The following is a 13056-nucleotide window of genomic DNA, read 5'->3' as shown; positions in this document are numbered from 1 at the left end:
CACACAATTCATCAAACAACAGAACATACACATTGCCATCTTACAAGAAACAAAACTACACAGAGCACAGAAAACACCGATATTTCATAACTTCACCACCATTCGACAAGACTGGGCCGACAGCGGTGGAGGTGGACTCATCACCCTGGTATACAAATCCATCAACTTTGCAGATACCAGTGCACACACAAAGTCACTTCTCCCCCCACATGACACCACAACAGAAATACAATCAATTAAAATACGCACTGGTAACAAATCACACATAACAATCGCTAACACATACATTCCCCCCCAGTCGTCCCCCACAGTACCACACAATTACTCTCCACAGATACACCGCATCACTAACATACCCAACATCATCCTGGGTGGTGATTTCAACGCCAAGTCGTCTGTCTGGCATGTCAACAACCCTGACACAGACAGAGGGCTGGTACTACAATCCCAGACAGATCATCTCTTCATACTAAACAGTCTAGACCAACATACCCTTATCCCACACCAAGCCCTCTTCTTCCCATCATCTCCAGACATCACCTTCTGCTCCCAAAACCTCGCCCCCACTACATCATGAAGAGTGGTCAAAACCCTAGGTTCTGATCACCTTCCAATCATGATCACTACCAAAACCAGAATCACCCCAACTGGCCACAAACACACATACACTAATTATAAGAGAGCCAACTGGGAGGCCTTTGTAACTGAAACAGAACAACATTTCGAAACATTAAACAGTACACCCATCACAAACATCAACACCGCTGTGAACACTTTCAATACAATCATACAAAATGCAGACAAAAGAGACATCCCTAGAGGCAACAGAAAGAAACACAACCCCAACTTCACACCAGAAATTCAAGGCCTCATCAGACAACGGGACACACTGCAACACTCCCCAACACCCCATATACAAGACACCATACAACAAATACAAGAACTCAACACTCAGTTAAACAACAAAATATCAGAACAGCAAACACTAAACTGGAAAAATTACCTCCAAACACTTGACCACAAAACAAACATCAGTAAACTCTACAAAACACTAAACAGCATCACACTTTCCAACAGCAACACCACACAATCACACGCTGCCATCACAACAACAGACACCATACCCTCAAACAAACAACAAGCAAACACTCTCATCAATCACTTTTCACAAGTCAGCCATCTAAACCCCCATCCCAAAGACCGACGTATCATCCGACGTAAGAGACAGTTCCCCACAGACCCAGACTAAGCACCTTTCACTTACAACCAGACGAAGCACATCATTGACAACCTCAAGCACTCATCTGCCTGTGGACCAGACAACATGAGCAACATTCACCTTAAACACCTAGGACCACAAGGCATACAAGCACTCACCAACATATCAAACTACAGCTACTCACACAACATAATACCCAACATCTGGAAGCATGGCAATATCATTACTATCCCTAAACCCAACAAAGACCACACGTTACCCTCCTCACATCGCCCCATCACACTCCTCTGCACCCCCTCTAAAGTCACTGAACGACTGGTACTACAACTAGTCACACCTCACATTCCCCTAGCCCAGTCACAACATAGCTTTAGGCCACTACACTCCACAAACACCCTTCTTACAGACCTTACACAGAGAGTTTTTGATGGCATGAATTCAGCTAGGCCACCACACAGAACGCTCCTAGTCACACTAGACATTAGCAAAGTTTTTGATGCCATCCCCGCCACAACCTCACAAACAAAATACTCAACACAAACATGTACAATAACACAAAAAGATGGCTGGCAAACTACTTAGCAGGCAGATGTGCACACGTAACATTTGCCGGTCAGTCTTCTAACATCAGAAACTTCACAAACGGCATCCCCCAAGGATCTGTTTTGTCCCCTACACTATTTAACCTATATATGCACGACATACCCACACCCCACACACCACAGATACACATAGCTTCCTATGCAGATGATATAACACTTACATGTACGCACCAAAACGCAAACACAGCTGCACATATCATTCAACCTTACCTCAACACACTACATGAATGGTTCACTGCAAACAGGCTCAAAATAGCCCCAGCCAAATCTACAGTGACTCTTCAAACTGGAGAGCAGAACACAGTCACATCCCACACCTCACCATAAACAACACCCACCTACCACACACACACACACACACACACACACACACAAACATACACGCACACACAAAATCCTTGGTGTAACATACAGTACATCAATGTCATTTAAACAACACATCACAAACATTAAAAATAAAATAACACCAAGACAATGCTTTGAGGTCACTTGCCCATACAACATTTGGACACAACAAAGAAACCACCACCACAGTATACAAACAATACATACGTTCAGTGACGAATTATGCAAGCCCTGCCTGGGCTTCTAACCTCACCAAAACACACTACAACACTCTACAGACCATACAGAACAAGGCCCTAAAAATAATCACAGGCTGCACAGCTACTCGTACTACACCCACAGATCACCTACATCAAGAAACCAAAGTCCTCAAAGTCAAGGATCACCTGACATGAGAGGCACCCAGTTTCTTGCTGCATCCTCCACAAACCCACAACATCCACTACAGTACATGGCAGCACATCCACCCACACCAAGGAACACCAAAACAACACCCAGCACACGATACCATACACAAATACTGTCATCTCTCCCCCCTCGCCCACCTCAGACCAGCTTCCAGAAGCATATCCACACTCAGATCACTCGCTGCTCCATTCAGTCACTTAAAGACAACACAGAGCTGCATGCATGGCCTCCTGACATCCACCCTTCTGAATCCTATCTTCTTTGTGAGGACAGGGTCCACCTGGCCAGGCTGAGATGTGGGCACCATCCAACCCTCTTAAGCTACCAAAAGAGGCTGGATGACACCATTGCTGATGCCTGTCCAGGATGCAACACAGCACCCCATACTATTAAGCACATTATGGAAGACTGCATTGCACAAAATCACCTACGCCAACAACACAACATACACTCTTTGAGAGCTCTGTGGGAAAGCCCGGTCTTGGCCATGGCCTTCCTAAGGGACTCTGGGCTGTTTGGCCAGACTGCATAGGGAACAACTACTACTACTACCAAACCTCCAGGTTTTTCCCCAGCCTTGCTGTTGCGAGATGCTGTCAACTGCAAGGGAACATCAATTCACTGAATGAGATGACCTTGGAAGGGGCAATGGCTTGCCTGCTGTTCATTGGTCTGCTTCGGCAGACAGACTGGGGTTGATGAAGAACAGCAACAACTATATTTTCTTGTTTAGTCTTGGCAAATTCTATCAACAGTATCTATCAATCTGCAGATAACCAGACACATTAATCCTGGAAGGAGTGGCACAAATGAATCACCCCCAAGCCATTGTGTTCTCTGTCATAGCTGCCTGGTCTCCAGCTCACACACCCCTTCACTCATATACCTCTCCACCTCATCCCCTCATCTCATCCTTGGTACTGTATCTCCCTTGCCCTACCCCACTCCACCTCACTCAAATACATACATACTCCTTACTAGTCAATTTCTCATTCATCATTTTCTTCACATGGTCAAAGTACTTCAAGGTACTTCTCCTCATGCTTTTCAGCAGATCCACATCAACAACACAATGTTCAAGCCTTCCTCATTTGCTTGTTTGTCTCCCTCCATATAATCTCACATCTTCCTCTTGAACTACTCATTTCCATGCCTCTTAATCTTAAACTGAATCCTCCCAAATTCACTAATCTATACTGCTGACAAGAAACCAATCCTCAATCCTAATTTCTACATATACTTTTCAAGCACTAAAGGCTCCTGAGAACCAGGTCCCAGATTCACAAACACCTTTATTATCGATTCCCTCTTGTAACCCACATTTGTTTATGCAGGGAAAACAAGAGTCACAGGAAAATTCTGTGCTTTCCTTTCTTTGTTTTTAACCCCTATGCACTGGTTGACGTGTATAGCCATTATGATTTTGGGCGCGGAGCAACACCAGTTGACGTGTATGGCTGCATGCATCTTCCCACCACCCTTTGAACTTTAACTTATCTTTACTCATTGACAGGACCACCTGGAGATGTGGGGATACTTTAATCTGAAAGGGCTGGTGAGTCTTATGTATCTTTAATTTTTCTCTAGCTGTTACAGTTTGGCAGATATTAGGGTTTGAAGTAAGGGTACATTTTCCAAAATCACGAAATCCCCCGTAGGGAGGAGTGTGCAACATCGGAAAACCTCAGGCATGTAGGGGTTAATGCTTAACCAAATCTCTGTTACAGCAGGGAACAGACCGAAAACAAATTTGCAAATCCAAGCTCAGCTTATCAACACTGCAGCAAAATCATAAAAAAGACACCTGTATGTGGAACAATAATAATAATAATAATAATAAACAACACTAACAAAATGTTAGTTTAAACAACACAAGAACACATCCTGATCTGAAGTTCAAGTTCTCTCATAAAACTGTTATTAACCCCTGCAACACCAGAAGTCATCATGTGGCAAGTGATGAGATGGGTGGGTGATGAACTGAATGAATAGAAGGCAATGACTGATTCTGTGTGAGAAGATGATAGATTGAGAAGGTGTGTAATGGATGCAAGAGCATACAGAGGTTGGAGGAGTGGACTTTCTGACAGCCACGTGGTGATGGCATACGTCAAGGATGAAATGAAATGGAGGAGTAAGAGAAGGGGAGGACAGGAAGAGCAGTTCATACAAGCAAGGTAGAAAGGTTGCAACAGGATGGGAAAAAGGCAGAATATAAGAGAGAGGTGGAGGAGCGCCTGGGTAAATACGATCTGAAGCAGATGGAGAACGTGGATGGTGTGTGCAAGATATTCACAGAAGAAATCTGTGCAGCATGTGAGGTGGTGTGCAAGGTGACGAGACGACGAAAGGGGGAGCATGGAACAGCATGGTAGAATGAAGAGGTGAGACACGTTGTGGCACAAAAGAAGAAAGCATATAGTGAGTGGATGAGAAACAGAGGTGTGGAGGAGGTTGAGAGACAAAAGAGAGTTATATGTAGAAAGGGAGAGAGAGGTGAAGAGGTTAGTAAGAGAGTGTAAGAAGAGAGTGGATGAGGAATCTGGAGGGAATTTGAGTGTAAAGTGGAGGGAATGTAAGAAAATGTTCTGGAAAGAGGTAAAAAGCATTGGACAAAGTGATAAAAAAGTAAGTCACGGGGTGAGAGATAAAAATGGTGGAAATCCTAGTGAAGGGAGAAAAAGTGAGGAGACAGAGAGAACACTTTAAGGAACTGTTGAACATAGAGAATGAATGTAATGTGAGTATAAGTCGCTGGGGAATGGCGAGGTGAAGAAAAGGAGTGAGAAGAGAGGAAGAAATCAGTAGGATGGAGGTGGTGGAAGTAATGAAGAAAGTCAAAATGGGGAAAGCCCCAGGAACTGATGGACAGTGTGGTGAAATGCTGAAGCAAGGGGGAAAGATAGTACTACAATGGATGTGGAAGATGTGCAGATTGGCCTGGGAGGAAAGTAGAGTCCCAGAGGATTGGAAGTCAGACATAATTAGTCCCATGTATAAAGGAAGAGGGAAAAAAGAAGTGTGTGATAATTACAGGGGCATTTGTCTGCTTAGTGCAACAGGAAAAGTATATGGTAGGATATTTGTTGACAGAATTAGGGTAATAATGGAGGAATTAGTTGAACAGGGAGGTTTCAGGAAGGGAAGAGGTTGTGTAAATCAGATATTCACCCTAGGGTCTTTTAGAAAAGTTTCTGTTGAAAGGAAAGAAGCTGTATGCTGCCTTCATGGATTTGGAGAAAGCATATGACAGAGTGAATAGACAAGGAATGTGGAAAGTATTAAGAACACATGGAGTAAATGTGAAGTTGCTGAATGCCGTGAAGAGTATGCATGACAGTGCCAAGGCTGAAGTGCGTGTGAATAGTGAACTGAGTGAATATTTCTAAGTTGGATTGAAACAGGGATGCGTCATGTCCCCACGGTTGTTCAATCTGTATATGGATAGGGTTACAAAAGAGGTACAATGTAGGGTAGTGGATGTTGGAGCAGCATTACTGAGAGAGGGTGGCATCTGGAAACTTCTTGTTCTTCTGTTTTCAGATGATACTGTACTGTTAGGTGAAGATGAAGGGGAACTGCAAGGCTTGGTGAATGAACTTGGCTGAGTGTGTAAGAAATGGAATCTAAAGGTGAATGTAGGGAAGAGTAAAGTTAAGGTCTTTCATAGAAATTAAGCCAATGAATGTACAGTGAGGGTGGACGAGGAGGAAATGAAAAATGTGAGTGTGTTTAACCCCTCCGTGGCCGAAGGCCCGGAAATTTCTGTGCACCCCAGGCCGACGCCGGGGCCATTTTTTGAAGTTTCGAAAATTGATTTTTTTTCTTGTCATATTGAAGAGAAAGTTCAGATGCACATAACAGTGCAAATCCCAGCTTCCTAGATGCATTTTGTGGCTTGCAATGAAGTGCAGAAGTTGCAGAAATATTGGCAACTGATACGCCACACAGGGGCTATGCCGCAACACAACTGGGCAGATGCTGAAATGTTGTGCATATATATGATGACATCGAATGATTTCAGTACATAATCTGTTAGGAATGGCTGGAAAAAAAAAATGTTATGAATACATTTTCATCTTTTTGATATAAAATATGTTTATGGTAGTTTTGAGTTATTTTTTACGTTATCATTGTGCCCATGCTTGGAAAAGGGAGCGAAAGAGTTGAATTATCAGTCCTAAATGAGAAAACTGCACATCCTCCAAGGCTAGACTTTGCCACGGGAGAATTAAGTGGAGGGTCAGATCCGATTAGCAATAAGTAAGTTGAGTCGCAACTTCGAGCTCCCACACCACGAGCATGGCTAAAAATAGAATCGTAATGCAGTTTCAGAACTAAGAATAAGTCTAATTATTACGAATACAGATACTATCTATCTATCTATCTATTGCCAGACGCCTCAATCCCGTTTGGGGTGGCCACAAACAAATCGTCTCCAAGTCGCCCTGTCCCCCGCCATTTCACTGCCCTGCTCCCAACTCACACCCCCCTCTCTCATATACCTCTCCACCCCATCCCTCCATCTCATCCTCAACCTCCCCCTCCCCCTTCCCCCCTCCACCTCACTCACATACACTCTCTTCGTCAGTCTTTCACCCTCCGTCCTCTCCACATGGCCAAACCACCTCAGTGTGTCCCTCATAACGCTTCCTATCACATCCACGTCAACACCACAACGCTCCTTTCTATCCTCATTCGTCAGCCTGTCTCTCCATGTGCTCCACAGGCTCCTCTTAAATAACTCATTTCCACTGCTCTCACTCTTGACTTGTGTCCTTCCAACAACATCCAAGCTTCACTTCCGTACATTAGAGTTGGTATCACAATACTGTCATGTAGTAACTTTTTCACTTCCATGCTCACTTCCCTGTTTCTTATCACTGCTTTCAAAGAACCAGCAACCTTTCTTCCCTGCTGTACCCTTTCAAGCACTTCACCCTCCAAACCTCCATCCTTACTCATCACACTACCCAAGTACTTAAAAGTACTCACATTTTCCAATTCCTCACCATCCAACCTCGCTGTACATTCACTGACTTCACCTCTCTCAAAGACCATCACTTTACTCTTCCCTACATTCACCTTCAGATTCCGTTTCTTACACACTCTCCCAAACTCATCCACCAAGCCTTGCAGCTCCCCTTCGTCTTCACTCAACAACACAGTATCATCTGCAAACAACAGTACAGGGAGTTTCCAATACAGATACAAAGCAGAAATAAATACGTTTACAGACGGGGGAAAACGTATTTTTTCTGTCATAACATGCTCATCTTTCGCTATCACTTTAAGTTCATCTTTATAATTTTACCTTGTTATTTTTGCAATATACATTGCTGTCTCATAAACAGGGTGGTTGTGTGTGTTTTGCAAAGAAGGAAAAAGATTGTATTTTTTGTATGGGTCGAGATAATGGGTGTAACTATGTGTGTTTAGGCATGGCCACGAGTGAAAAAATCGTACATCCACCCGTCACGACAGCAGGTGTTGAACTGACAGATGATACGTGAGAGGGTGAAGTCAAGCTCAGTCTCATGTCCCAGATTTTCATTCACTTCCTGAAAGTTTTCACAGTTTTCTACAAGTTGCACTGCATCAAATGATCCAAACCATTACAGCAAACCTGAGCAAAAAGGTAAAGATACCAAGACAAAAATGTATTTTTCTCTTATTATCATGTCTTTTTAGTATGTGCCTGTATTACTTCATAATCATAAACAGGTGGTTGTGTGTGTTTTGCAAGAGAGGACAAAGATGATATGTTCTACCTGGGTCGAGATAATGGGTGTAGTTGTGCTTGTTCAGGCATGGCCAGGAGTGAAATAATCGAAAATCCACTCATCACAGCAGCAGGCTCTGAACTGCTTGATGGGGTGTAGGAAGTGTAGTGTAGGTCAGTGTGAAGACGTTCAGAACGTTCATTGACTTCCCAAAAATTTTTGCAGTTTTTTACAGGCCGCGCTCAAACGACGCCAGCGGCCATATATCAGCTACACGTCATTCGATGCCGGCGGCCACGGAGGGATTAAGTACTCGGGTAGTGTCATAAGTAGGGATGGACGTTTAGAGAGTAAAGTGCTTGAAAGGGTACAACAGGGAAGAATGGCTGCTGGTTCTTTGAAAGCAGTGATAAGGAATAGGGAAGTGAGCATGGAAGTAAAAAAGTCGCTGCATGCCTGTACTGTATTGTGATACCAAAACCAACGTATGGAAGTGAAGCCTGGACCTTGTTGAATGGATACAAGTCAAGTGAGAACAGTGGAAATGAGCTATTCGAGACGAGAATGTGGAGTTACATGGACAGACAAAGAGACAAATGAGGATGTGAAGGAGTGTTGTGGTGTGGATATGGATATGACAGAAAACATTAAGGGATATACAATGAAGTGGTTTGTCCATGTGGAGAGGATAGAGAGCATGAGACTAACAAGGTGAGTGTATGTGAGTGTGGATGCAGCAAGAAGGAGGGGGAGGCTAAGGATGAGATGGAATGGAGAGGTATATGAGAGAGGGATATGTGAGCTGGGAGCAGGGCAGTGAAATGGTACTGTACAGGGCAAAATGGAGGCAATTTCTTTGTGGCCACCTGTTATGCGATTGAGGCATCTGGCAATAGCTACATTGATAGAACTTTCAGACAATTATATTTTACTTGGGAAAGATCTCTTGTACTGATGAAATGAAAAAAGGGAGTATGTAGCCTCTCACGTTTGAAAACTCTCCTAAGCAATAAAAAACAGCCTGCAGGTAACAAAATAAAAAATGCATCATCCAAGTGATTAACAAATCAACTATTTAAAAACTTCAAGTAATCACTTAATTCACTTGTATCTTACTTGCTAATACCCTTCTTTCTTTGTCCTCTTGACCCCTTACTTCTAATAGCAGAGAGAACAATGCTGACAAGGAGTCTACACATCGTGGCACTGTGGATCCTGGGTGGAGCAGCTGTAGAATCCACCCAGGAGCCAAACTACCTCATATTTACCTGCATTTTCCAGTGGGAGAGACCCTGGTGAGGTGGGGTCTACCACAGGGGGAGCCACTCCCTACACTGTGCATATATTGTCCTGTACTGTACCTGTAGGATGGCCCCACAGATGCAGTCACTTACCTTTTGTCAATTATTCTGTTTGGCCAGATGGACCAGGATTAAGCAACAACAACAGCAGAACTTAGACTCTTCAATATGATGATCTCTTTTATATCTGATGGTATTCTTCCTACTAACATGCAATTTTATTTGGCTTAGGAAAGACATTTCATAATGAAGGAGTTAGAAACAGTCCCTAGTAACCCTGTCAGTATAAGGACATCTTACATTTCATTCTTGCTACCAACAAAGGTTATTTGGCCTACAAATGGCATCTCATGGTGGATAGGTTTGGAACAGTCTCTATTAGCCTTCTCAAAACAATAATGTCCTTTATTTATATTTTACTGCTGCTACATACAGAAATTCTACTTACTGAGTAGTCTGGGTAAGATATCTCTGTGATGGGGTTAACTGTTCATCCCTCCATCAATCATCCAATCTCTAACTGCTCTATCAGAAGCATTGAAAACCAGGGTGAGGTTAACTGGTACAAATACATAAGGAGACAGGTTTAACATACAGTATTCTACCATAATACAATTACTGTCTATCACAAAACGGCAGGCTGCCCTTTCCATACCTTTAGTGCAAGCAGTTTTGATACAATAACCTCATCCCTGGCATGTGCTGCAATGAAAAGAGCCTTGCACTCATCGTCTCGTGCATGGCTCTTCAGAAGCAGATCCAACATACCCAGGTCACGGTTACGACAAGCCTCAACCAGTGCTGTCGAGCCTGAAGATAGTATGAACACTTAGAACATGGTTGGGGATGGCAGGCTGTGAAAATATTTTAGTCAAGGACATCATGTACTAAATGTATCAGTGACAAAAAGTTTGCCTCCTAACTTACCTCTTCTACTTCCAACTTTCCTCTGCTGGCTAATATTCCTATACTAAGAGAGGCTTGGTATAGTCCTCTGGCCACAAATGATGCTCATTGATAAGATACATCAAGGAGAACAGTGACAGACATACCCTATGTGTATAGTAGCGTTTGCACACAGTGCCTGGTGTGTCTCTCTACCTACAGTATGATGCTCTCTATCAGGAAGGAAAGTGATGAACATGCCCTAAATGTGAAGTAGAAACAGTGGGCATTATACTAGGGAATAAATATTGTTCCTCACTGTACACTGAAACTGTTTAGACAAATGTATCATATACTATACATACTTTTCCTTAAATACCTTACTGAAATATTAAATCAAAATTTGTGGGATGTTACTAGCCAAATGATGTGGATAATAAATGTTAGTGTCACGTCACTCTAGTACTCTTCTGTGAATTATGAATAAAGTCAAACATACATTAATCTCCTACATTTTCGGTCACTAACACTTCACTATATAGGATTTTAGGTAATCCTAATTATGGTTGTGCTGGCATTCAGAAGTTTACTGAAATATTACACATGTACAATGAAACTGACACTATTCTGAACTTCATTATATCCAACATTGCACTTACAGCACACCTTAAATCAACCAAACTTTTTTTGGCTGAAATAACCAAAGAAAGTTCGAAATAGCAAATGACCAGCTACACTAATTTTTGTTTTATATGTTGCATAATGCAAACACATTTCTTTTATAATCTCTTTTTGAAATCTGTAATACTGTGTCTCATCATCAAATTAGCAAGAACACATACTATTATAAGCAAAAGTTCACTGAATATAACCGGCTGCCTCACTCCCATGAGGGATGGCCACAAACAAATCGCCTCCATACTGCAGTGTCCAACGCCATTTTGCTGCTCTCCTCCCAGCTCACACACCCATTATATTCCTCCACTCCATCACTCCATCTCATTCTCAGTCTCCCCCCTCCCTCTCCCCCCATCTGCCTCACTCACATGTACCCTCCTCATTAGTCTCTCACTCTCCATCCTCTCTGCATGACCAAACCACCTCAATGTATAGTGTTTCTCTTAACGCTTTCAACCACATCCACATCATAATGCTCCTTCATTTCCTTATTTGTCAGTCTGTCTCTCCATGTAACTCCACAGGCTACTCTCAGATAACTATTTCCACAGCCCTGACTCCTCACTTGTGTCCCTCCAACAAGGTCCAAGCTTCGCTTCCATATGTTAGAGTTGGTATCACAATACTGTTGTGCACTGACTTTTTTACTTCCATGCTTAATTCCCTATTCCTTATCACTGCATTCAAAGAACTAGCAACCTTTCACTCCTGTTGCACCCTCTCAAGCACTTTATCCTCTAAACTTCCATCCTTACTCACCACTCTACCAAAATACTTAAATGCACTCACATTTTCCATTTCCTCATCATCCAACCGAACTATGCATTCACTGACTTCCTTTCTTTCGAAGACAACAACTTTACTCTTCCTTACATTCACTTTTAGAGTCCATTTCTTACATAGTAGCCCAAACTCATTCACCAAGCCTCGCAGTTCCCCATCATCTTCATTTAACAATACAGTATCATCTGCAAACATAAGAAAAAGAAGTTTCCTGATGCTACCCTCCCTCATTAAGGCCACTCCAACATCCACTACCCTACCTTGTACCTCTTTTATTACCCCATCCATGTAAAGATTGAACAACCATGGTGAACATGACACATCCCTGTTTCAATCCAACTCTCAGACAGAAAAATTCACTCAGTTCACCATCCAATTGCACTGCAGCCTTAGTGCCCTGATACATACTCTTCACAGAATTCAACAGCTTCCCATTTACTCCACATATTCTTAATATTTTTCACATTCCCTGTCTATCCACTCTGTCGTATCCTTTCTTCAAATCCATGAAGGCTGCATATAACTTCTTTCCCTTCAACAGAAACATTTCCACGAAAGACCTTAGGATGAATATCTGATCTACAAAACCTTTCCCCTTCCTAAAACCTCCCTGTTCATCTCCAACTAATTCCTCTTATTTCTCAAACTTTGTCAATAAATATCCTACCATACACTTTTCCTATTAGACTAAGAAGGCAAATGCCCCTATGATTACCACTTTCTTCTTTTTCTCCATTTCCTTTGTACAGGGGAATAATTATACCTGGCTTCCAATCCTCCAGGACTCTACCTTCCTCCCAAGCCAATCTGCCCATCTTCCGTGTCCATTCCACTACTATCTCCTCCCTGTGCTTCAGCATTTCACCACACACTCCATCAATTCCTGGGGCCCTCCCTATTTTGACTTTCTTCATTGCTTCCACCACTTCCATCCTAATGATCTCTTCCTCCCTTCTCATTTCTCTCCTTCTCCCAGCCATTCCCCAGCCACTTACACTCACATTACTTTCATTGTCTATGTTTAAGAGTTCCTTAAAGTGTTCTCTCTATCTCCTCACTTTTTCTCTCTTCCCCACTAGCAATCTATCCTTTTATATCTTTCACTCCCCTAC

General features: G+C 42.7%; 1 protein-coding gene across 1 annotated transcript in view; it reads right to left on the bottom strand.

Annotated features, from left to right (window-relative positions):
- Lrrk (Leucine-rich repeat kinase) overlaps positions 1-13056 on the bottom strand; it is a 540691-nt gene that overhangs the window by 202733 nt on the left and 324902 nt on the right. Inside the window, exon 8 of the mRNA XM_080286185.1 lies at positions 10254-10408. Within this exon, the coding sequence (XP_080142311.1) occupies positions 10254-10408 (155 nt within the window). The remainder of the gene's footprint in view (positions 1-10253; positions 10409-13056) is intronic.

Source organism: Coenobita brevimanus, chromosome 14, assembly GCF_032717465.1.
Source record: "Coenobita brevimanus isolate Jiangsu-jjx chromosome 14, ASM3271746v2, whole genome shotgun sequence".
Classification (NCBI taxonomy): Eukaryota; Metazoa; Arthropoda; class Malacostraca; order Decapoda; family Coenobitidae; genus Coenobita; species Coenobita brevimanus.
Note: the sequence above shows the minus strand (reverse complement) of the source record. Positions and strands in the feature narration are given on the sequence as shown.